The sequence below is a fragment of the Camelus ferus genome, chromosome 13, assembly GCF_009834535.1.
Source record: "Camelus ferus isolate YT-003-E chromosome 13, BCGSAC_Cfer_1.0, whole genome shotgun sequence".
NCBI classification, from domain to species: domain Eukaryota; kingdom Metazoa; phylum Chordata; class Mammalia; order Artiodactyla; family Camelidae; genus Camelus; species Camelus ferus.
In genome coordinates, this window is record NC_045708.1 from 18,623,953 (window position 1) to 18,649,558 (window position 25,606).

The following is a 25,606-nucleotide window of genomic DNA, read 5'->3' on the forward strand; positions in this document are numbered from 1 at the left end:
CACAAAATTAACACAACAGGTTTCTATTCTATTTGCTCCTAGATAGTTCCATGTGACACCTAATCACACTCAAGTTCTTTCCTAGATAGAATTCTTAAGCTGATATATTTACTTCCTCATCACCCCCTTGCCTCACTCTCAACATAATAGTGGCTACATTGAAGCCCTGTGAAATAGTAAATGAGAAGGCCACAGTCTTTACCTCATATTTGCCTCAGAGGTCATCACATCTTTCAACTCTTGTTGTTCAAGACCTTTTTCAATCTTATACAATTTATAGTCCAGAAGCAGTAACTTTTTCTGACCCTGAAAGGCCCATCACTTCTGGACTTTATCTATTTACCTTCCATCTCTTCTTGAAAACCAGCTAATTCTCACCCAACTTCACCTCTTGCTTCTAATACTTCATAAAGGCATCTGTGCTAGTTAGAAGTTACTGTCTCTCAGCTCCAAACCCACCCTTCTACCCTCTACTATGAGATTCTGGAGCTGGGACTGCATATCACATTTCTGCTGGCTCTATGTTGGTTCTGCCAACATGGGCCACTAGAGGGAGATAGTGAGGCCAGAGAGAATGAAAGCACTCCTTTCTTCCATTTGCTTCCTGTTCCTGTGAAGTCATCCTAGCATTGCTCCTTCAGCCCGGCAGCAGCAGTGCTTTCCTATAGCGGCAGCTGAATCCACTTTGCAGTTTTCTCCAAAAACTGCGAAACCAGCTTCATGGTGTCCCAGTCAGAGACACCAACACCATCTGGGTAGCACCTCTTTTCCAGAAGTGTTGGTTCCTCCTCCAAGTTCAGAGACACCAGACACCAGCACCAGACTTAGGGGTCTGAGTTTCAGCTCTGTAGGGCCCTTCTTCTAAGTTTCGAAATTTTAGTAATTTCAAACTCTTCCCTTTGTTTTCTTAGCCCTAGGAGCTATAGATGCTTCCTGCTGTTGCTACCTCCATGGTATCTCACAGTTTTCTTTTTACCCTTCCAATTATCTAATTAACAACTTTATAGCCAGTTAACCATTCTAACCATTGTTTATATTAAATTTTCTCTGTCCAGTGACTGGTGTGGTTTCTGTCTCATTGGCTGGATTCTGCCTGATACAGTAATTGGTGCTAGGAGGGGTCCAAGGAAATAGACCTCAAAAGATGGGAATAGGGAACTCGTTTGGTTGCATCATTGGGTTTGAATGTGCTAAGCTCTTTGCCAATGAAAAACCTAATGCTACTGAACCGTGGCATGCTGTGGCGACATGATTAAGCAGATTATCACCTGTGGTTATTTATGATGAAGTGCCAACTAAAGCAAGTGCCTTGGGGGCCCAAGTGGTTGTTGCACTTGACTTATGGCTGTGCATAAGCAACAATATGTTGCATGTTGTAGAATTTCATCAATTCAGTCTTGAATTTAATGGTGGGATCCTGAAACTTGGAATGGACACACCTGGTTTGACTCTTTTTTAGGTTCTCAGAGTCTCTTCCATTCTGCTAGCAGATGGGAAGGAGAGCAGAGATTAGCACTTGAGAATTTTATGGGACAGACTGTAATTTCCATTCACATTCTATTAGCCAGGATTCAGTCACCTCTCTATAAGAGAGGCTGGAAACTGTGGGTACTGGTGAGAATCAATAGTTTATGCCACACTAAATGGGTCATTAGTGACATTTAAGGTAGAATTTTTAGGGGAGTGATGTAGATAGAGGCCAAATTGTAAAAAGTTAATAAATGAATAAGTGACAAGGGAATAGTAGCTACTCTTTAATACGAGTAGTTAATAACAGAAAAAAAGATAAACCTGAAGCTAGAGGGAAGTAGCCAAACACAGAAAGTTGTTTCCGTTGTTGGTTTTTTAGTTTAGTTTTGCTTTTTAATTGATAGAGGAGAATTGAGCATGTATTTGTGGTCTCAATGAACAGGAAGAGAGAGAGGACGTGAGTGGAGGGCTGGCCACGGACAGAAGGAGGCCCACATCTTTAAAATGAGGGGAAATGATAGATACAAATAGAGAGAAATTAGGAGGTAAACAGGAGGGAAACTGACAGTCAAGCTGGATAGTTTGGGTTTCTATAAAGTGACAAGCAGCAAGGAAAGGTTTAGGGGTTGCAAGACACCCAGTTGAGGTGGGACAAGAATCTTACTGGAAACAGTATGTCCAGTTTTGTGATTTTGTTCCACAGCCAAGGGGCAAGAGGGGAGGAAACCCACAATGTGGTTCATTCCAAGGTAGGGCTTATCAAATCCAGAACTTTGGCACCAAGGGCATGGTTGGATGGCCTCTGGCATGTGTAACAATTAGTGATCCCTGGGGTGACCCCACTGCCTTTCTACTCCATAGTGTGTGTTCCAACTTCCTTTCTTACTCTATCCTATCCTAGTCTGTAGCTCTCTCTTTTCCTATACTTCTCTTCAGGTTTCCAGTAACCCCAGTGTGGTGGACAGACCCTAAGGTGAGCCTCAGTGATTCCTGCCTCCTAGTATTCACACCTTTGTGTGATCCTCTCCTCTTGTGTTCAAATGGGACCTGTGACTTGCTTCTAAACTACAGAATATGGTGATGGTGTCACACATATAACAAGTTACCGTATATAGAACGCTGGAGCTAGAGACTCTCCCTGTGGGCTCGATGAAGTAAGCAGCCATGTTGGAAAAGCCCACATGGCAAGGAACTGTGGTGACCTCAAGGAGCCGCAGGTGGCCTCTGGAACCTCAGGGAGGCCTCCAGCTAACAGCCAGCAAAAATCCCAGGCCCTCAGTCAGATAGTCACAAGGAAGTAAGTTCTGCCAATAAAACCTGAGTGGGCTTGCAGGTGAATTCTTCCCCGGTTGGGTCTTAAGACAAGCACGCAGCCTTGCTAAAACCTTGATTGCAGCCTTCTGAAACTAAGCAAAGAACTCAGCTAAGCTGTGCAGCAGCTCCTGACCTGGAACCTGTGTGATACAATGTGTGTTGTTTTAAGCCACTAAATTTGTGATAATTTGTTATACAGCAATAAAAAACTAATACACCCAGAATCCCTGAAAAACACTGGGGCCCTGTGGCTTCAGCCCTGAACTAGGTGATAGGAAACCTGGGTCTGGGGCCAGATCACAGAGCTGGGTGAGGGAGGACAGAGGATGTGCCACACATACCCCTTGGGCACTTAGAGCTTCAAGACAATAGTTAACAGGCCCTTGGCTGTCAAAGCAGATTGTGTTCCCATCCCTACCCCTGCCTGCCCCCCACCCCCCCCAGATGCCTGTCCATTAAGTCATCAGAGATGGGTGAAGACTGGAAATACAGATTGCCAGAAGTAGATCCCGGAGTCCGCCTCTCAAATCTCGGCGCTTGGCACGGTGCCCCGCATACAGGGGACGGCCAGCAAACGGTTTGATTGCAAAAGAACTGAAAGAGTCGTGGAGCGCGCATCTGCTGCCGCGTCATTGTGCAGAAGCGACCGGGGCTGCAGGGGACTGGTCAAGGCCCTTCAGCAGGTCAGGACCCTGCAGCGGGTCAGGACCGGGCCGTGGGGCCGGAGCGCCATCCCGGGCCCAGGCGGAGGGGGCGCTGCGGCGGGAGGCCGCGCGGAGCGGGGCGGGGCGGCGGTGGGGCCGCCCCTGCGAGCGAGCGCCGCGCGCGCGTCGCCGCCGCCGCCGCCGCCGCCGCCGCCGCCGCCGCCGCCGCCGCCGCCGCCGCCGCCGCCTCCGCCTCCACCTCCTCCGCTCGGCCCTGGTCCCGGTGCGGCCCGGCCCGCCCGCGGGGCGCGGAGCCGAGGTCCGCGGCCGGCCGTATGAAGGACTGCGAGTACCAGCAGATCAGCCCCGGGGCCGCCCCGCCGCCCTCCTCCCCCGGGGCACGCCGCCCCGGCCCCGACGCGCACCCCGGCCCGGGCCCCGGCCCGCCGCAGCCCGCCGCCGCGTCGCGCTGGAGCAGCAGCGGCAGTGGCAGCGGGAGCATCCGCCGCCGCCCACGGCGCAAGTGGGAAGTGTTCCCTGGCCGCAACCGCTTCTACTGCGGCGGCCGCCTCATGCTGGCCGGCCACGGCGGCGTCTTCGCGCTCACGCTGCTGCTCATCCTCACCACCACCGTCCTCTTCTTCGTCTTCGAGTGAGTTTGGCGACGCCTCCCTTCCCTGCCCACTGAGGCGCCCTATTCCCTCCGATCCCCTTTGCCCCCTGCCGCGCACCACCCCCACCTCCTTCCTCAGCCCTTGATGGGCAGGCACTCCAGCCCCCTTTGATCCCCTACTGGGCTCCCCGTCCTCTCCCATCACCCTGGACACTCCACCCTTCCTAGCACCTGCCAAGCACCCTCCCCTCCCTGCTCCTCCTTGGCGGGCATCCTCCCTGTGCCTCTCAGAATCTGCCCTCAGGCCTCTCCAGTCTCCTTGCTTGTCTCCTATCTGTCCTTCCTGGTCCCCTCCAACTCTCCCAGACTCTACATCCTCCCTTGCCAATTTGGATCACCATCTAAGCTTGTGCCCTCCACCTCTGTCAGCCACCCCATCCCTTCTGGCCCCTCCCTAGCACCCCCGTCCTCCCCTGTCACCCTGCCTTTGCCAGCCTCTGCCAGGAACACCACCCTCCCATGTCCCTCCAGGACCCTCATCCTCTCTGCCCTCTCAATCTGTTACAGGTCTCCTCAGCTCCTTGGATAGATTCCCTCCCCTCACTATCCCCTGGACCATCTCTTGCCTAACCTCCAGGTTCTTTCTGACCCCTTGAGACATCTTTTCTTTAAATCCCTTCCAGAAACCTGAATTTCTTCCTTTGTCCTTTGGCTACATGCTCCCACCTCAGATTCCCTGTACATCTTCTGGATTCCCTTCAGGGTCCCTCTAGGGTCTGGACTAGGTCCCCTAGTCATCTCTCTACTCTCAGACCCTCCCCGGGCTTTCCCCTCAGTCGTTCTCACCCTAGGTCCTCTCATGCCTTCCTTTTCCTCTCCAGCACCTTCCTTAGTTTCTCCAGAGCTTCCTGTCCTTCCCTCCATCTCCTCCTGTCCCCCCAGACATCTCCCAGGCCCCTGTCCCCATCCTCCTGACCTCCTGGCTTTCTTTCCCTTCCCAGCATTCCAGAACACCCTCTGACCTGTTCCACGGCAGGAACAGCTGCAATGCCTTGTTATTTTTCAAGAGTCCAGCGTATTTTCATGTGACAAGTCATATTTGCCCCCATGGGTTTTTGACCTCTTCATATCCCCAGTGACCCAGGATTGACCCACACAGTAGTCTCCATTTCATGGATGGAGGAGGGGATGCCTGTCACTTTACCAGGGTCACATATTTGTATCAGAAGTTTTCCACTCTACCCTTGGTCTCCAGCCTGAGCCACCTGCTTTGTGATTCCTTGCACACACACACTCACAGGTGCACACAAATGCACACCCACCCCATGCTGCATGAGCCCCACCTACCCACCCTTTGTGATCTTACTGAATTATACAGATGGTTAAGAACTCCATCTCTGTAGCCAGCAGAGCTTGTTCAGATCGCAGCTCCACCAAGCAGTAAGTGTGTGACTTCAGGACAGTCACTCTATTTCTGAGAACCCCTGTCTCCTTATCTATAAAATGGAGTTTATAATACTACCTGCCCCCTCAGGTTGTCGTGAGGATGACGTGAAGTCATTCATGGAAGCTATTAGCTGGTAATAAGCACTTAATGCTGGATGTTGCTGTTACTTGTTGTCCATCACCAAAAAATCCTTCCCAAGGGTCATGGTAAAGCTGCCACAAAGACACTGGCCCCCGGGTACCCTTTCTAGCTGCCAGACTATATATCTGCAACCTTGGGTTTCCCCTTGAAGCAAGGTGAGGACTTCCTACGAATTAGCTTCTCCCTTTCACCCTTTCTTTCTGACTCAGGGTGGATAAAAAGTTCTGGGGTAATTTAACAAGCAGAGCCCCCAGCCTCCAGCATGACTGTTGGGCTGAGTTTCAGATCCACCTCTCTGGGCTGACCCACGTGGATTTTTTAAAAATGCCTTTTCCAGCATCCCTGAGCTCCCTCAGTCCTCCCAGACAGGGCTGCAGCCATGGCAGGAGGAAGTGGTGCTTGCCACAGTTGGCCCCTGTGACCCCACAGTGTGGGATTCAGTCAGTTCGGAAGCAAAACCTTCTCTGGCTGAGGGGATATCTTCACTGGTGACAGATTTGTCCCCAGAGAGGGAGGAAGTGAGGACTTCTGGGTTCTGGGAGAGCTTGTGAATCATCTCATATTTTTCTCTGCTCCTCCTCACTTGGGTTGGTAGCATTGGCAAGAGAGTTTGGGTTTGGGCTGAAAGCCCACCTGGGTCTGGACTAGGGTGAAACCTCAGTAGGAACCTGGCAGATGGGCGCTCTGGTGATGAGGGCCTGGAGGGTGAGAGGCACTCGCACTCTCCCACGGCTCTGGGGAAAGGTAAACGCAGCCCTAGGCCTTTTCTGCTGTGAAGGGTCTTCTCCACTGTTTGATTAGGTACATTATTGCACAGGCCGCCCAGCAGGGCTCCCAGCTTCTGCCCTGCTTCCCATCCCCACACAGCAGCCAGAGTGCCCCTTTAATTCCAAGTCAGATCTGAATATTCCCTGGCTCTCTGGTTAAGAGCCAGACCCCTGGTGTTGGCTCCCTCTCTGTCCCCATCTCCCACTCTCTCCTGTGCATTCCCTCCCAGGCACACTGGCCTCTCTGTGCACACTCCTACCTCAGGGCCTTTGCACTGTTTGGAATACTCTTCACATAGCTTCATGGCTCACTCCCTCACTTTCTCCTGTCCTTCCCTGACCATCCCTATACGTAGCAAACCACCTCCTTTCCTCCTATCCCCTCTGTCCTGACTTGTTCTCCAAAGCACTTGGCACCATCTGACATACTATACTTACGCTTTTTGTTAGTTTCTTGCCCATCTCTCCGTGAGAACAGGCACTTATTCTCACTGTTGTATCCACAGTACCTAGAACAGGGCCTGGAATGTAGTAGGCACTCAAGACAGTATATACAATTAAGTGTCATATAGCAGATACATTTATTTGTTGAATGAATGAACAGCATTTGCTGGAAGCCTGCAGACCCCACTTCTATCATTGCCTGTCTAAGTGACCTTGGATCTGGCTGTGGGCTTTGGAGTTCCCCTTTGTAAAACCAGAGGGCTAGGACTTGGTGTTTCTGGGGGCTCTACATGTCTCAGACTTCAAGTCTCCTCCATCTCCCAAGAAGTCTGGTTGTACATGAACTGGTTGAGTTGCTAGATGGGTGACACGGAGGGCCCAGCTCTGTTTGAGGCTCAGATCTGGGGACCACTGAGATGTTTGGAGCACAGCGTAGCCCTCTCGGAGCCCTTGGTTTTGGCAGTCTCTGCTCCTCGAGGGAAGGGCCTCTCTGGTAGCCAGTATCTCCAACAATGGAGACTCTGGAAACAGCCTGTATTTACCCACAGGTTTGCTCCTGCTACTGCGCCAGCTCCTGGAACCTTGGCTGATTCAGGCTTCCCGGCGTCTGTCATCCCCAAATAGTAGTTCCTGACCCCATCAAGTGCCACTCTGGCTCTGGGAGGGAAGGCTGCATAGGACGGCGGTTAATTATATGGGTGGGCCTCAAAGTCAGACCCATGCATAGGCTGTTGGAACTCACTAGGGTCAGGGGGGCAAGGCCAGCCCTGGGGTGACAGTGGCAGTGGCTGGATCATTCTCTCCCCCAAATCCCCTTCACCTGGCTAACCCTACACATGCTTCAGATTTTAGCTTAGGCATTATCTCCTTCAGCCAGTCTTTCCTAACTCTTCTACTGCTTTTCCCTTCCCCGTTATAACATGCAAAGCCCTGTGTGGCAATTCTCTGTTTACATGTCTGTTTCCCCCGCTAGGCCATAAGCCTCATTGAGGGAAGGAGCGAGGGGACTCTTGTATAATTCACTGCCGTTATCCCTGCTGCATGTATTGCCCTTAACATGGAGAAGACCTCAGTAAATGTTTGTGGAGTGACCAAAGGAATGAATGAACAGCTGTCATGGATGGTTCATCTCAAGTGACAGTCCAGTTCATTGGTAGTGGCTACCTGAAACTGTGTTTAGAAGGATTCTGAGACTGCGGCCACGTGCAGAAGTTGGGTGCTGGGATCTGTTGATCACATCTGCCAAGGGCTTAGGGAGAAAGCACAAGGATCAATTACTGGTGTCTGCTCTAGACACTGAAGGGTGGCAAGTGGCTGTACCTCACCTAGGGGCCGTACCTCTGCCTCTGGGAAAGGCTCTATTCAGGACTGTGGTGATATTTGCCTGGTGCTGCAGCCCTGTGTCCCAGGTAGCCCTTGGGTGTCTGCTCATTCCTCTCTTTCTCTCTTTTTCTAGCTGTCCCTTCCTGGCCCGCCAGCTGACCCTCGCCATCCCCATCATCGCTGCCATCCTCTTCTTCTTCGTCATGAGCTGCCTGCTGCAGACAAGTTTCACCGACCCCGGGATCCTACCCCGGGCCACCGTCTGTGAGGCAGCCGCCCTGGAGAAACAGATCGGTGAGGCTCCTACTCCAGCCACAGCCATGTCTCCCAGCTCTGCATTCCTTGATTCCAGAGGAGGCCTAATTTTCTCTTCCCACACTGTGCTGGGAACTGGGGGTACAGGAGTGAGCAGGGCAGGCTGGAGGTGACACTGGAGTGGAGAAAACAGAGGGTAAACAAGTGAGCAAATAAGCGAGAAATGCTAGCACATGAGGGCTGGTGCTGACAGCAGGCAGTACTGAGTGGGCACTGCAGGCCAGCACTGTGCTCGCCTCTCTGTGCTTGATCTTGTGTGATCCCCCAGTGATCCTGTGAGATAGGTGCTGATGTTATTCTCCTTTACTGAGTAAGTTGAGTCTCACAGAGGTTAAGTAAATGGTCGAAGATCACATAGGAAGTGGAAAAGCTGAGATGAGATCCCGGGTACTCTGACCAGCACCCCTGCTTTTAAACATTCACATACACTTATTCATTCATTCATCAAACACTTACTCAGCCCCTACTGTGCACCAGGCACTTTTCTAGATGCTAGCGTGACAGCAGCAAACAAATCCGATGGTAATCCCCATCCTCTTGGAGCTGACATTCCAGTGGGAGGAGAAAGACAGTCAACAATTAAATGTCTAGGATGGCACACAGAGAAAAGCGGGGAGGCAGGATGAGGGCTGGTGGAGGGTGTGTGATTGTAAATGGGGCGGGGCAGGGAAGGCCTGTGAAGGAGATGACCTCTGAGCAAAGAAGCAAAAACCTGCTGAGATGAGAAGTTAAGCCGCTTGGGTTATCTGGAGGAGAGCACGGTGGTGTGGAGAGTGGGCTAGATTAGGTGGTCAGGCAGGGCCCTTGGGAGGAGGTAGCATTTGAAATGAGCCCTGAATGGCCCAATGGAGCCAGTAACAGGCAACCCAGACACAGTAAAAGCCAAAGCCTGGAGTGGCAAGCAGATGGATGTGTTTGAGGAATGGCAGGAAGGCCAGTGTGGCCATTAAGGACCTGTGCTCCCAGCAATCCAGTTGGCCCTTTGTGCCTCCCAGAACACTGCATGGGTGCCCCGGATGACTGGGCACCAAGGCCAGGCCCTTAATCTCAGCTTGCTCCACCCCAGCTCCTTCCTGCTGAGAAGTGACGTGGTTATTTGCACACCTTGGGGGTTTCCGGTCCTTGGTTGGCTACTTCCCCTAACAGGGTGGCTTTCAGTCAGGCTTTTAAATCCCCAGCTGCCTCTGAAGAGACCTGGCAGCCTGTGCATGTCAGAGCCCTGCTGCGTCCATCCTGGAAGTCATCCTGCTAATTCTCTGGAGCAGCTCAGGACGACAGGCGGGAGGGGAGAGGATGTTCTCTGACTCCTGTCTGTTCTTTGTCTTGTTCCTCTGCCCCGGCCTATTCTCAGCCACGCCCTCGGTTGCTGTCTTCCTCTGCCCGCATCCAGCTTCCTTCCCCCTCGCAGCCCCGGGCCTGGCTGCTCAGCCTCCGGGGTTTCTGCTCCTTCAGAATCCTTCAGTCTGACCTGGCAGCTGGGGAGGCTCTGTGGCAGCCCCGCTTCTCCCTCCAGGTGGGGGCAGAATTATTGTCCAGCTCAGCCCCGTCTCAGGTCTGGCTGCCTGGAATCCTCTGGCCTCCTGTGAACTGTTTGGGTCATATTGACAACAGTAATCCCCCATGTTTGGGGAGACCTTGACTATGGGCTGAGTGCCTTCCCTCCGTTATCCCCGCAAATCCTCACCACAGCCTGGCTGTGCCGATGTGGAAGCTGAGGCAGGGGATCCCATGGCCGGGAGCAGAGGTGCAGAGCCTTGACTCCCAGTCCCCTTGCTTTTTCTTCAGAGATGGCAGCAGGGACATGTCCCCAGTCTCCCATGGCCACAGTCCTGTCATCCTTAGGTCCCAATTCAAGCGTCCCCAACCCTGGGAAGCTTTGTAACCCCAGTTGGGCCACACCTTCGTGACACAGTCCCAGAGCACCTTGTCCTTCTGCCTTGGCTTGTGCTGCGTGCTGGCCATGACGCAATTGTCAATTGTCAGGGAGGCCCGGGAGCCTTTCCTGGATGGTGTCTTGTTCACCTTGTCTGCTGTGTGAAGGGCTTAGCGATGTCGGCCGAATGAACAAGCCTCTGTGGAGGCCCTCCTTGCTGTCCATGGGTGGCTGGTGGAGAGAGTTGAAATTTCTCCCAGTTAGGCATTATGGGTTTGATCATTTATGTGTTAATTCTATATGCTACTCCTGACTGCAGGAGGAGGGGGTATCTGATGTGAACCTTGCCCTCTGGTGGTTTCCAGGCCAGCTCAGTCCAAGGTGGAAGGCCTGACTGGCTGCCACAGGTAAGACTAGGCTTTGGAAGAAGATCAAAGAAACCAGGAGTATCTTCTGCCTGGAAGATACGGAGAGGCTTCATGGAGAGGTGCCTTGAGCCATACCTGTAAAGTTTGAGTGGAGTTCAAGCACAGGAAGATTTGTGAAGGGAGCCCCCACAGTGTGCAAATGGAACAGGGGGAGGGAAGGAGAGGGGACAAGTGTGGTACCCGAGCAGGCCATGTTGGCTGGACACAAGGAGTGCTTCAGAGAATTTGGGGGATTACGTTTGGAAGATGGGATGGAGTCAGTCTTGTGGGCCCCTGAATGTTGGGGTCAGAAACATTCCTTTGAGAACAGTTCCTAAGCCTGGAAAGTGGCATTTTGGGGCCTTTGAATTCTAAACTTGAACTGGAGACTTCTAGTTAGGGTGAAACATATTTTCTTGAAAAGGACTAAGGTCACAACCTTTTTGAGAGGTTGGGGGCCGGCTCTGAGGTGGGTGGTGCCGGTCATATAAATGTGAGCTGATTACCAGGGCCTGGGCCCATGCAGACAGTGTGAGCTTCTCACTTTGCCCCCAGAGGCCAGCAACTCCAGCCCCACAGGATCTGGCCCAGGACTCCCATACTGCAAGGACCTTCAGAAGTGGGGTGACCAGCTCTTCCCAGTTTGCAGTTTGTCCCTGTTTTAGTGCTGAAAGTCTCCTGACTTGGGAAACCCCAAAGTTGCAGGCAAACCAGGCTGGTTGGTCACCCTGGTCTGAGATCTTGACTTGTTGGTTGGCGAGCTATGCAGCTAGATCCCCCTGAGGGGCCACGTGCTCTGGGCAGTTGAAAAAGACTCAGGAGGTGGGAACATTGTCCCCAAGAAGCACTTGGTCTGATGAGAGATGATATGAATCCGAGTGACAGACACTTGGCCACAGGTACATCTCACGCAACAGAAGCAGAGGTGGCCTCCCCCTCTGCCACCACACAGCAGGTCACAGACCGCATCTTGTCTGCCTCCAGGTTGTCTCCTTAAGTCCTGAAGCCCACTGCCCCTGTGCAGACACACCTCACTTTCCACCTGGATTGCCTCAGGGCTTTACTGACCAGACTGCCCTCTCCCCTCTATCACAGTTGTCTCTCCAAGACCCAGACTTGACCCTGGCCCTGCCTGGCCTAGAATTTGGGTGATTTCCTAGTACTCTCAGCAGCATTTCCTGAAGATTGGTCATGGGAGTACATACAACCTTTGTGATTTTTACCCTTTCTGCACCTCACCTTGTGCTTTCCTTTCTTTAGTATTTTCCTGTAAATGGCTCACTTTTAAATGTGTTTTATAAGGAAAATTTATATCACCCCTGTTAGCAGAAGCCACTTGCTCTAAATAGAAGATAATCATAAAAATAAAAACATAACAATGTTACAGAATTCCTTTTTTGTTTTGTTCTATGAGGGGGAGGTAATTGGATTTATTTATTTTTATATTTGGAGGAGGTACTGGGGATTGAACTCAGAACCTCGTGCATGCTAAGCATGTGCTCTGCCATTTGAGCTATACTCCCCCTGTTACAGAATTCTGAGTGGTTACAGTTGCCTGAGGAAATCAATCACTTTGAGGCCTGTGAAGATCACAAGTATTAAGTATTAAAAACTGAGACTTTCCCCTGGAATGAGTCAAAGCTTGAAAGAGAATTGAAGGAGAATGACTTTCTCATCATGTGACTCAGTGTTGCTTAGTGTCATGTCCAGGAAACAAACCATCTCCCACTTTCCTGGAAACAGCAGATCACTTCCCACCTTCCTGAAAGCTCGCCCTATGTGGCGCACTTGCCTACAGGATCAAGGCAGGCTCAGCCCACCCTCCCTCCTCATCTCCTTCTACTCCCAGGGCCCCAGCCATGCTGCACATTAATGCCTGTGTGCCTTGGCCCTGGCCAACGGGGTCCCCTCTACTGCCATGCGCTCCTCCCCCATGGGCCTGAGGTCTCACTGTTTCTGATCCAGCTGCATTGCTGCTTCATCTCCTGTTGCTTTCCTGAACACTGCCTCCTGCCCCGACCCCACATAGTCTGCCCTGTGTTCTCGCGGTATTAAGTATAGACACCCATAACACCATTGATTGATCAGCTGTGGGTTAGACCTTTCCATCTCTATCTTTTAAATGTATTTTATAAGGAAAATTTGTATCACCCCTGTTAGCAGAAGCCACTTGCTCTAAATAGAAAATCTCTATCATCATCTTACAGGGTTGATATTATTAACCCAGCAAGAACACTGAGGCTCAAGAGACCTTGAGCAACTTCCTCAAACACAAGCTGACAAAGGGCCAGGCCAGGTTTCACAATGAGATCACGCTGGCCCCAGAGTCATCACACTTGACTCACAGTGCCTCTTTATTTATTTTTTTTCAATTGGAGTGTAGTTGATTTACAATGTTGTGTTAGTTTCTGGTGTACAACATAGTGATTCAGTTATACATGTATGTATGGTCTTTTTCATTATAGGTTATTTCAAGATATTGAATGTAGTTCCCTGTGCTATACATTAGGACCTTGCTGTTTATCTATTTTATATATAATAGTTTGTGTCTGCAAATCCCAGACTTCTAATTTATTCCCTACCCCTCTCCTTTCCCCTTTGGTAACTATAAATTTGTTTTCCATATCTGTGAGTCTCTTTCTGTGGTTTATAAGTGAGTTCATTTGTATCATTTTTTTAAGATTCCCCATATAAATGATATGTGATATTTGTCTCTCTGTCTGACTTTCTTCACTTAGTATGATGATCTCTAAGTCCATCCATGTTGCTGCAAATGGCATTATTTTATTCTTTTTTATGATTGAGTAGTATTCCATTGTATATGCATCATGTCTTTATCCAATCATTTATCAATGGACTTTAGGTTGGTTCCATGTCTTGGCTGTTGTATATAGTGCTGCTGTGAACATTGGGGTGCATGTATCCTTTCGAATTAGAGTTTTCTCTGGATATATGCCCAGGAGTGGGATTGCGGGATCAAATGGTAACTCTATTTTTAGTTTTTTAAGGAACTTCCATACTGTTTTCCATGGTGGCTGCACCAAATTGCATTCCCACCAACAGTGTAGGAGGGTTCCCTTTTCTCCACACCCTCTCCAGCATTTATCATTTGTGGACTTTTTAATGATGGCTATTGTACAATGAGTTGATACCTCATTTTAGTTTTGATTTGCGTTTCTCTGATAATTAGTGATATTGAGCATGTTTTCATGTGCTTATTGGCCATCTGTATGTCTTCTTTGGAGAAATGTCTATTTAGGTCTTCTGCCGATTTTTTGATTGAGTTGTTGGGTTTTTGTTATTGAGTTGTATGAACTATTTGTATATTCTGGAAATTAAGCCCTTGTCAGTCGCTTTGTTTACAAGTATTTTCTCCCATTCCATAGCTTGTCTTTTTGTTTTGTTAATGGTTTCCTTTGCTGTGCAAAAGCTTATAAGTTTAATTGGGTCCCATTTGTTTATTTTTGCTTTTATTTCTATTGCCTTGGGAGACTGACTAGGAGAACAGTGCTACAATTTATGTCAGAGAAGGTTTTTGCCTATGTTCTCTTTTAGGAGGTTTATGGTGTTCTGTCTTGTGTTTAAGTCTTTAAGCCATTTTGAGTTTATTTTTGTGTATGGAGTGAGGCAGTGTTCTAACTTCATTGATGTACATGCTGCTGTCCAGCTTTCCCAACACCACTTGCCGAAGAGACTGTCTTTTCTCTATTATATATTCTTGCCTTCTTTGTCGAAGATTAATGGACTGTAGGTGTGTGGTTTTATTTCTGGGCTCTCTAGTCTGTTGCATTAATCCATATGTCTGTTTTTGTGCCAACACCATGCTGTTTTGATTACTGTAGCTTTGTAGCATTGTCTGAAGTCTGGGAGGATTTTGCTTCCAGCTTTGTTCTTTTTCCTAAGTATTGCTTTGGCAGTTCTAGGTCTTTTGTGATTCCATGTAAATTTTAGGATTATTTGTTCTAGTTCTCACACTGCCTCTTGCACTGACTCTGTTCTCTCTCCTGCTCACTCTGCCCTCAGGGTGAACTCTTCCCGTATCCCAGGCCTGCTAGTAAGCCTGTATGTGGTAGGGGCTTCATAAAACCCTGGAATGAGTTGAAATGATTGGGTGGGGATTACAGTGACCCAGTGCTCACAGCCTGGGCACTGTGGCTGACCTCCTGCTGGCCTGGAAGCTGGGGGACTGCAGCCCTGCAGCTGTTTCCTCCGTGGGTAGGAACAGCAGAAAGTTATCAGTCAGGGCCCCGCAGGGCAGGTAGAAATCCCCTGCCTTCCCTCACTAAAGCCTTCTCAGTGGCTCATGGCCAGCCCACGGGGGCTTCCCTCCAGCCGCTGGACTTCAGTCACAGCCCCAGCCGGTCAAGCTCAGACTGCAGAATGCCTGCCTGCTCCTTTCCGGGGCTGTGGTTGGGTGAAGAGACCCATAGCAGGCCCCTTGGTCAGGAGGAAGGCGTGAGAGAGTCATTGTTTCTCCCAGCCCTTCAGTGAGAAGGAGCCTCTCCTTCCTCATTACCACGTCCAGTCCCGGGGTCTTTACTCTCCCACGTGGAGGGCAGCAGGCAGGCCTCACTAGCAAGAGGGGAAGAGCCTGAAGCAGAAAGAGCCCTGGAGTGGATCTTAGTTTTCCTTAGGGCAGGGATAGCATCTCTTATCATTCCTTCCTTCGTTTCTTCAACAAGTATTTTCTGAACTGGGTGAACAAAGCAACCATATTCGACTCATCTCTGTGTACTTGCCCCCTACTTCTCTCACCTGCCACCTCGGGTCTTGTACAATTTCTTGACGTAGTAGGTGCTAGTGTTAGAAAGAATGGACAAACGAATGGATGACAAGGGTTCTGATTTCAGCCCCACCTTATACTATTGGAGTGAAGTTGGTAAAATGTGGGCACACGTCCCCTTGCCTAGCCCAGTGCATTTTTTGTGCAAGTGAGACAGCGAATGTCAGGGCACTTTGAAGATGGTTTTTCTCTGTTGAGACTTAAGAGGCTTGAGCCTTGTGGTCAGGAATGGCAAGTGGGCTTGCTCTGGGTGCTAACAAGCTACCACTGGTAATGGCTGCTGGGAGGAGTGTATTGAGGAGGATTCTGAGGCCAAGTCCAGGGCAGTGATTGGTCAGCGTCGTCTGGCCTGAGAAAAAGCAGCGGGAGAGCTGCTTATCTTCCCCACCCCGCGGCTCGGGGTTCAGCCCCCATAGCAGCATCCCCGCAAAGCTTCCGACCTGCTCCATTTAGGGCCCTGCAGTTGGTGAGTTTACTCAGCATCTTGGTAGCACCTTCTCCTCTCTTCCCCCTCCAGCTCGTGGCAGCCCGAGGAAGCTGGGTGTGCAGAGCTTCACTTCCTCTTTCTCAGAGTTCTGGAGAGGAGGAAGCCCGACCCTGGAGGCCAGAACATACTGGTTGGAGTTCCCTTCTTGCCTTGGGGAAGGGCCTGTGGGAATCCAGTGAGGATTCCAGTAACTGTTCTCTTAGTTCTGAAACGTGTGTGGCTGTCCTTCACTCACAGATGGGTTGTGTTCTGAAGTTTCTTCATGAATCAGTTTGGAATATAGTGTTTCATAAAAACAACAACAATAATAATGCCTAGTATTTATTAAGCTCTTGCCAGATGCTAGATACTTTGCTAAACCCAGTTGATGAATTTTCACCTGATCCTCCTCACAGCACTAGGAAGTAGGTTTAGTTCCCATTTTCTTTTTTAGCAGATGAGGGCACAGAGAAGTTAAGCGACTTGACACACATCACACAGCTAGTAAATGATTAAGCTGAGAGTTATACCCACATGTCTGTCTTGCTCCAAAGCCTGTGTTCAAGCCTAGGAGGCAGCAGTGGGCAGGGGCATGCGCAGGGACCCGGGCCCATGGGGCAGGATTAGGGGTTGTGTTTGGAGTAGTCTCAACAGCTTTGGAAAGAGGGATTTCTACACCTGGGGGTTTCACAGCCCGAGTGTTTGTTGGGACTGAGGCGCCCATGAATCCAGCACTGTGCTCAGGGCTGTCCATGCAGCATCTCATTCGGCCCTCACTACAGCCCTGTGAGATTGAGACCCTCTTGTCTCCATTTTATGGTTGAGGAAACTGAGGCTCAGAGAAGTGAAGGCACTTCCTAAAGTAGCAAGTGGGTAGCAAAACTAGGATTCCAACCCAATGTTTCAGACTCCAGAGCCTGTGCCTTGCTGCCTCTCATAAAAACATCTACTAGTAGGTACTCACCGAATTCCACTTCCTTTATGGATACTGTTCCTGATTCATCCAATCCTTCAAGGTAGTTGTTATTTGTCTACTTTTTTTTAATTTTTAAAACATTTTTGGGGGCAGGGTAGGTAATTAGATTTGTTTGTTTGTTTATTTTAATGGAGACACTGGGGATTGAACCCAGGACCTCGTGCATGCTAAGCACACACTCTACCACTGAGCTGTTCCCTCCCCACCATTTGTCTGCTTTTACAGATGCAACAGCAGGTTCACAGAGGTTAAGCAACTTCCTCAAGGGTACCAGCTCATAAACGGAAGGGTCAGGATTTGTACTCCAGGCCTGCCTGCATCCAGAAGATGTTTTTTCTCCTCTTTGCCTGCTGCCTCATAGTTTATAGGCCCAGGACTGCCTGTTTATTCCACTGTCCCTGCTCTCAAGGGACTTAGGGCCCAGCTGGGGAGACAGTTTACACACACAGTTGTCCTGTCACAACTCAGCATGGAGCAGTGAGTGTGTTCAGGCGCCATGTACGAGGCCTCACAGCCCCCGAGGCTGCCTTGGTCAAAGAGGCTGCTGACAGGGCCCAGGCGAGTCCTGGTGAGCAGAGAGAAGGGAGGGCCGGGGCTCGGGAACAGGGGCAGAAAGCTGGGGAAGGGTAGTGGGAGGAAGGCTGGGAATGATGCTTGGGCCTTAATGTGGAGGGCCCTAACATCAGGACAAGAAGTCTGTCCTTTATCTTGTTTTTTAGAGGAGGTCAGTGAAGTTTTTGAGCTGGGAAGTGACTTGAAAGGGCTTATTTAGAGGAATATGACAGTGTGTGCAAGAGGGGCTGAAAGGCAGAGGGTCTGGGAGCAGGGAGTCTTCTGGGGAAGCTGTTCGGTGACACAGACCTGGTCTGGGTTGGGTGTTGGGACTGGAAGAGTGACAGGTTATGAGGGAAGAACCTGACCAAACCCAGCGACTGGCCAGGCAGGGATGAGGGAGAAGGGTTAGTCTGCAAAGAGACTCCAAACTGGATTCCCCTGCCTCTGCCACTCACTGGCTGTGTGACCTTGGGCAAATCTCCTATCCTCTCTGGGCCTTTTTTCATTTGAAACTGAAGGAGTTACAACAGAGGCAGTCAGCGAAGGGACATTTACCATGTATCTGCTACTTGCCAGGGGCTGTGTTACATGCTCTTTGAGGTTCTTTCCAGCCCTTAGGATTATGCCATCAGCAGAAAGAAGGAACCAAGTGGGGAAAAATAACACTCATTATGACACTGTAAAATTTACAGAAAGACCTCACACTCAGGCTTTGGGAACTTGGCTTCACATCCTGATTCTGCCAGTTATTAGCTGTGTGGCCTTGGGTAAGTCACTTAACCTCCCTGAAAAGTCTCCTTAACTGTAACCTGGAGATGATGGTGATAATCTTACCTCCAGGAATGTGATCAGGGTTCAAGGGGAGAATGTATGCAGAGTGCTCAGCATATAGTAGCACTCAGTGACTGTTCTCTTTCCCTCCTTTTGCTCAGTAATTCTATGAGCTGATCGTAACAGTGCACACTTCTTAAACACTTTGTGCTGCTTCACATGTGTTAATTCATTTAATATTCACAACAGCCCTATGAGGTGGATTCTCCTCTTATCACCATTTCAGTGGTTGAGGAAACAGAAGCACAGAAGGTTTAAATAATTTGCCTTGCCGCACATCTAGCAAGTGATATCATCAGGAGAAACCCAACTAGTAAGAGGTGGAGCCAGAATTCATGTTCCACTCTACCTGTTATTCCCATTTTACAGATGAGAAAACTGAAGATCAGAAAAGTTTATTTGACTGCAGTCTCACACACAACCAGTTAGTGGCAAAACCAGTTTTCAGAGTGTGTCCATTGGCCTCAAACCCCCTGCCTTGACCATGCTGCCATTGCCAAGGAAGAGATGCTCAGATGCTTAGTTCCAGTTTAAGCACGCCCCGGTTGAGGTGGCGGTGAAACAGCCTAGCACAAGTCTCTTTGGTAGCTAGGAATGTGAGACGTGAGTCAGCCTCACTGGTATATGCCAAGTGCCCAGAAGAGGGCCTGGCACATTGTGGGCACTCAGTAAGTAATCGTTGAGGGCAAGAGGCCAAACTGGAGATAGTATCTGGGGAGTTGATCCAGTGGAAGTGAAGACTGGGAACATAGCTAAGGGCTGGGGATCACAGGCAGCCCCATGCGACTCTCGGGATTCTGTCTAGGAAGGAGCCACTGCTCTCGGGAACGTTGGTCCTCTGTGGCCTGGGGTACCAAGAGGCTCAGTGGATAGAATTGTGGGCTTTGCATATGGCAGACTTGGGTTCAGATTCCTGCTCTGACAGCATACCTACCTTGTGACTTCAGATTAGTTACTTCTGTTTTGTTCTTTTTCCTTTTTTTTTTTTTTTTAGGTTTTTACTGAAATACAACAAGCTTACCAGAAGTGTACAAATCATAAATGTTCTGTTTGTTGAGGGTTCACAGTTGGAACACACACATAATCAGTACCCAGATCAAGAAACAGGGGTGTCCCAAGAATACCCCCTTTCTCATCTCTGTCACCCCTCCAAGGATAACCACAGTTCTGACTTTTAACACCATAGATTACTTCTGCCTGATTGTGAACATTTTGTGCTCTTACATCTGCAGTGTTTTTTTTTCCCCACTTCACATAACGTCTGTAAGATTCATTCATGTTGCTGTGTGTAGTCGAGGGTCACTAGTTCTCATTGCTATATAAAGTGCCATTGTGTGACTATACTGTAATTTTTTATCTACTCTGCTGTTGATGGGCGTTTGGGTAGTTCCAGATTTTGGGTGTTTTGAGAATTGTTGCTATGAACATTCTTTTGCATGGCTTTTGGTGCATGTCAATCCATGCACTTTCCTCCTGAGAAGATACCTAGGAGTGCGGTTGCTGGGATCTGTGTGCTGAGCTTTGGTAGTTAGTGCCAAGCAGTTGTCCATAGTGGTCATATGAGGGTTCTAGTTGCTTTACATTTTTGCCAACACTTGAGATTATATCTATCTCTATCTCTATGTATCTATAGATATATAGATATATATTTCTTTTTTCCATTCTAGCCATTCTGGTGCATATGTGTTGGTAGCATATTGTGGTTTTAATTTGCATTTCCTTGATGACTAATGAGTATGAGCACCTTTTCATGTGTCTGTTAGCCATTTGAACAGCTTCTTTTATGAAATACCTGTTTGAGTCTTTTGTCCAGATACAGACACATATGTATATAGTTCTTATTAAACCTTTTTATAGTAAATTATACACATCATAGACACTTTACCCATAAATACTTTAGCATGTTTCTTCAAAATTTAAGACTAGCCGCCTACATAATGACAATTCCATTATCACATCAAGGAAAATTAGTATCTCCCAAATTTCTAATCTGTAGTCATTTTTATCCCCATTGCCCTCCAAATCTTTTTTGTTGCTGTGTTTTGTTTTTTTAATTTTTTTTTAAGGGAAGTACTGGGGATTGAACCCAGGATCTCATACTTGCTAAGCACACACTCTACCACTGAGCTGTACCTTCCCCCTTAAATCTCTTTTAATTTAGAACCATCTCCTCTCTCCTTTTGTAAGTGACATTGACTTAAAAAAATTTTTTTTAATTGAAGTATAGTTGATGTACAATATTGACACTGACTTTTGTTAGAGAGCAGGCCAGTGGTCTTGCAGACTTTCCACATTCTGGATCTGATTGTCTCCTCATAGCTTTACTCTCACTGTTTACTTTGTCCCTCTGTCTCCTCAACCTTCTGGAGACTGGAACTTAAATCTAGGCTTGTTTAGATGCAGATAAACTTCACTAAGCCTTCTGGATCTCCTTCTCCAATTTAGAGCGATGTGTGAGCAGGTGTTAAGCTTTAGCACAGTGCTTGACACATAGCAGGTCTCAGTAGGTGGTGGTAGCAGCTCTTGAGATTTGTCCCCACCTTCAGCAGGCATTTTGCTGCAATGTTGCCCAGAAACAGCTTCCCTGAGGCTTCTCTTGTCCCAGCCAGGCAGCACTGGCTTCTCCTGCCTGGGGCTCCTGGCTCTGGGCTTGGCCATCCCCCATCTATCTCTCCTCCCACTCTCAGACAACACAGGCAGTTCCACGTACCGGCCACCCCCTCGGACCCGGGAGGTGATGATCAATGGGCAGGTGGTGAAATTGAAGTACTGCTTCACCTGCAAGATGTTTCGGCCGCCCCGGACCTCACACTGCAGTGTCTGTGACAACTGTGTGGGTAAGTAGGAGGCAGCAGGGAGGGATGGGGGGAATCCTGAGAGAGACAGAGCCCTGGAGACAGGGGAGTCACTCATGGGGGGCAGGAAGGTGTCTGAAATATCCAGGACTGACTAAGAAGTCTGGTTCACCGATTTGCTCTGACTATGGAGGGACTGTGGGGAGGGGCTCTCAGTGTGACCAGTGGTGTCTTGGCTTCAGCCCAGGGTTGGTGTATTTCCACCCCATAGCTCTAGTAGAGGGTGGACACAGAGACACCCAGAACCTTTCTCCCAGGCCTCAGCCTGGTCCTCAGTAGGGCCACATTCCCAGGAACCAGAGACTGGAACAGTGACATTCCAGATATGTTTGATTTATGATCCAGTGGCCCAAGGCCAGCTATACTGAAAGACTTTGATCTATTTCCCAGGATTTGGAGGGATGAGAATTTGGGAACAGAGGAGTTTAAGCTGGTGAGGTGGAGAGGATGTAGCCAGGATTGGAAGCTAAGCTCCTGACCCACAACTGCAGTGGTTGCTGGGGAACCAGAGGCTGTTTTGTCCCCTCTCCCTGCTCTCCAGAGACCAGGCAGCTCTGATGGGGACCGAGGGTGTGTCCCCGGGAGGGTGTCGTAAGGGAAGGGCTATGGGAGAGGACTCAGGTGAGCTGAGCCACAGTGACTGTGCACAGTCCCCAGGGCGGTGAGCTCATCATGCTAGCTCAGCGCTCCCTGAGCAAGAGAACAGTGGGGAACACCCTGGGATGGCAGGCAGTGAAGTGGGTGACTCAGTGGGCGTCATTCATCCCTGAGAATCTGCCCCACCCACCCCCTGTGAAGGGCGCTGGCCTGCAGCGGGCTTATAACCCACATTCCCACAGGGGACTTTCCTCACCTGTCTGGGTGTGGCTCCACCCTCTGGGGACATAGTGCTGGTGTGAGCTCAGCCCTCTGCCCGGGCCTCTGATGCCGGTTCTCCAGAAGTTACATAGTGGCCCAGCCCCTCTCTGACCCTCTAGTTCTAGAGCAAGAGGCAGGGGTCATTGGTTGTTGGCATGTGGCCAGGATGGTGGGCCAGGCAGCAGCAACTTTTTATGGATCTTCTTTATACCAGGCACTGCCAAACTCTGGGATTCAGCTCAGGCCTTCTCATGGAGCTTACAATTGACTAGGGGTAACTGGCCAGCTCACTAATTGTAAAGAAGTATGTAACTTATGTGAAAATGTGGGCAAAGTGCTGCAAAGGATAAGTGCCAGGGCAGCAGGGCCGATAAGAGGGGCCTCGCCTTGTCTGGAGTTGGCCTTGCAGCCGAGACATGAAGGAAGAATAACCCTGAACCAGGTCGAGAGACGGGGAAGAATGTGTGAGGCAGTGGGAACCCATGCGCAAAGGACCAGAGGCTGGGAGTGTCGAGGAACTGAGAGTTGGTGGGTGTGGAGAGGGTTGTGGGGGGCGCCCCAGCTGTGGCAAGAGGCCTCTAAACACCTGTGCTAGTTGCAGGCCAGGCCGGCCTTAACGCAACTCCCCTGACTCTTCTAGAGAGATTTGACCATCACTGCCCCTGGGTAGGAAATTGTGTGGGGAGACGGAACTACCGCTTCTTCTATGCGTTTATCCTCTCCCTCTCGTTCCTGACGGCCTTCATCTTCGCCTGTGTGGTCACCCACCTGACGCTGCGTGAGTTGGGGGTGGAGTGGGGGTGGGGTCGGGGCAAGCGGGAGGAGAAGCGGGCAAGCTCAGCTGTGGGTCACAGGGGCTGTGGTCACTCTTGTTTCTTCCTCCCTAGGCTCTCAGGGAAGCAACTTCCTCTCCACTCTGAAGGAGACACCAGCGAGATATCCTTTGTCAGCTAGGGGGAGCCCTGGTGGGACCTGGTGGGACCCCCTTAGCTGAGGCGAGTCCCCACACCTGTAAACAGAAGGGATGATGTAGAGCCAATTCTGAATGGGCTGTGGTGGGGCTGGGATGGCTGAGAACCCTCAGGAGCCACAGCCCCTGTCCTCCCTTAAGGCCAGGCTCCCTGGACCACGCCATGTCCACAGCTCTTGGTACTTGGAATCCTCAGTTCCCTCTACCGTCTGTCACCCTGGGCTCATCCTGCTCTTGGGGGCCTCCCCAACCCTCCTTGGGGCCCAGGAAGTGATCTCCTGAGAAGTGGTGACTGGGCCACAGGAAGTAACTCCACAGAAGGACAGGTGGGAAAGTCTGGGCAAGGCAAGCTCCCAGGCGCAGGGGAGGCTCCGAGCCCTGGTCTCTGAGTCCTTGACTGTCCTGCTCACTGTGCTGGAGTTGGTGATCTGCTTTTTCTCCATCTGGTCCATCCTGGGCCTCTCAGGGTTTCACACTTACCTCGTCGCCTCCAACCTGACGACTAATGAAGATGTGAGTAAGGCTGGAACTGGGCTGGATCGTGGGAAGGAGGCAGGGCTGAGGGAGCTTGGAGGGGCTGCAGTGGGCCCTGACTCTCACACTGCCAGGAAGACATGGGCAGAGATGTGAGGCAGCCAGACACCTCCTTCCAGTGCTCACAGCTGGGCCCTGGGAGACCCAGTGCAGGCTCCCAAGGCCCCCACATGCCTCAGCTCTCATGCAGGCTCCCAGGGTCCTGAGGTTCCTTTCTCCCTGTCCCTGTAAGAACAGCACTCACACCATAACCAGCTTACATTTGGCTGGCTTATTACCATTTTTAGAGTTCTTTGAGTTTCCATCATCTCTTTGGGTCCTTTTGCCAACTCTGAAGCAGAAGGAACAGGGATGCTTTTTCTCCATTTGATGGCTGAGTGACTTGCCCCAAGGTTACACAGCTGGAAATAGACAGAGCAGAAATGGTCCAGAAGCCATGGTCATGCTCTCAGGGCCCCACCGCACTGCACAAGTTCTCAGGGTGTCTCACAGCAGAGATGTGATGGTTTCAGGGTGTCCTGGGGCTCTCTGAGGCATCCTTAGTGAGGGGGGCGGCCTGGATAGAAGCGTGGGGCTCTATCAACCCTCTTGACCTGCCTTGTAGTTCACTACCAGCAAGCGTTTTAGCACCCACTGTGTGTTCAACCCTGGGCCAGATGTACCTCCCCTTCCTGTCCTCCCAAACAGTAAAAAAAAGGAAACAAGAGCATCTGTTCCAGGGCCACCATAGGATACTGCTCCGAGGCCCATTGTCCAACAAAAAATACATTTCTTGACCTCAGCCTGCCATTCAGGGGAGCAAAACTTAACATGCATGATAGGGTATCATGTGCTAGGTAATTGGCACAGAGCAGAAATGATATCAGCCAGCATGTCCCAAGGTGGTTTCCTGGGGCTGGTTCTGCAGGATATTGCTAGGAGTTAAGCAAAAAAGGGTGTCATGGCCAAGTAAGTTTGGAAAACTCTGGGTTAAAGTCATACAGGTATCCTTTTCTGCTCATCTCCTCAGTGCCTTTGATAGCTGGCTTCACTGAGCTAGAGGTGGGCAAGATTTCATCTAATTCTCCCAGAGTGTTGTCAGAGATTCCCCTATTTTTCAAATGAGGATTGAGACTCAGAGAAGTGGTGATCTGTCCAGGGTCATGCAATGAGTCTGTGGCAGAGCCAGAGTTCACGGTCAGGTCAGCCTGAGCCCTGTACTATCCTCCTTCTTAGGTGGCAGGCCATAGAAGGAAGGATGCACCCAAAAAACTTCTTTTGGAAGCTTCTGTTTGGCTCTGCTCTGTCTTCTGTTTCAGTTAGGGCCTCTTCTGGGTGCCCCCCAACACCCAACAATCCTCCACATTCACTAAATGGCCTGGGTTAAAGGCATGTTCCCTCCAGTAGTCTAGCCAGAATTGGTTTCAGAATTCACCAATTTTCCCCACCATCCAGAAAAAATGAAATGAAGGGAGATACCTGACCCAGAGACTTCCTTCCTGCTTGTAGATCAAAGGCTCGTGGTCCAACAAGAGAGGCGGTGAGGCCTCTGTCAACCCCTACAGCCATAAAAGTGTTATCACCAACTGCTGTGCTGTGCTCTGCGGCCCCCTACCTCCCAGGTAAGCCAGGAGCTGCAGGCGAGAGGTCACGGGTCCTGGCCTGGCCAGTGGGGGGTGGCCCTGTGAGTCCACTCCTCTCAAAGAGGTGCTTAAATCAACAGATCTCTCCCCCCACCACAGACACCCTCTGTCTACCATCCCCTGTTGAATGCACTCGGGGTGCTTGTCACATAAAGGAATTCTGTAGAGAGCCGTAATTTGTAATCACTTGCTCATTGTAGAAGAAAATGAAGTACAAAATGTTAAAAAGAGGAGTATTAGATATCACATGTAATCTTACTCCCCAGGGATATCCACAATTAATGTTTTCGCCATGCTTGAGCGACACTGCCCTTCTGGTGGTGATGGCTGGGCTGGGTGCAGCCTCCGTCTCCCTTCTGGCAGAAGAGAGCCCTGGTGGCTCAGCCCTGCTGGGAAGT

General features: G+C 50.2%; 1 protein-coding gene across 10 annotated transcripts in view; it reads left to right on the forward strand.

Moving 5' to 3' along the window:
* Window positions 1-3,465: 3,465 nt before the first annotated feature.
* The window catches only part of ZDHHC18 (zinc finger DHHC-type palmitoyltransferase 18), a 30,427-nt gene continuing 8,286 nt past the window's right edge, over window positions 3,466-25,606 (forward strand). For 4 of the 10 annotated variants that reach the window (XM_032495597.1, XM_032495595.1, XM_032495598.1 and 1 more), the window contains exons 1-7: window positions 3,471-4,080; window positions 8,297-8,457; window positions 21,057-21,206; window positions 22,723-22,860; window positions 22,970-23,018; window positions 23,463-23,565; window positions 25,075-25,187. In XM_032495597.1, coding sequence (XP_032351488.1) covers window positions 3,764-4,080; window positions 8,297-8,457; window positions 21,057-21,206; window positions 22,723-22,860; window positions 22,970-23,018; window positions 23,463-23,565; window positions 25,075-25,187 — 1,031 coding nt within the window. In that variant the 5' untranslated portion in view covers window positions 3,471-3,763. Of the gene's footprint in view, window positions 4,081-8,296; window positions 8,458-21,056; window positions 21,207-22,722; window positions 22,861-22,969; window positions 23,019-23,462; window positions 23,566-25,074; window positions 25,188-25,606 lie in introns of all 10 variants that reach the window. The other 6 variants (XM_032495591.1, XM_032495592.1, XM_032495590.1 and 3 more) reach the window with 5 other exon arrangements.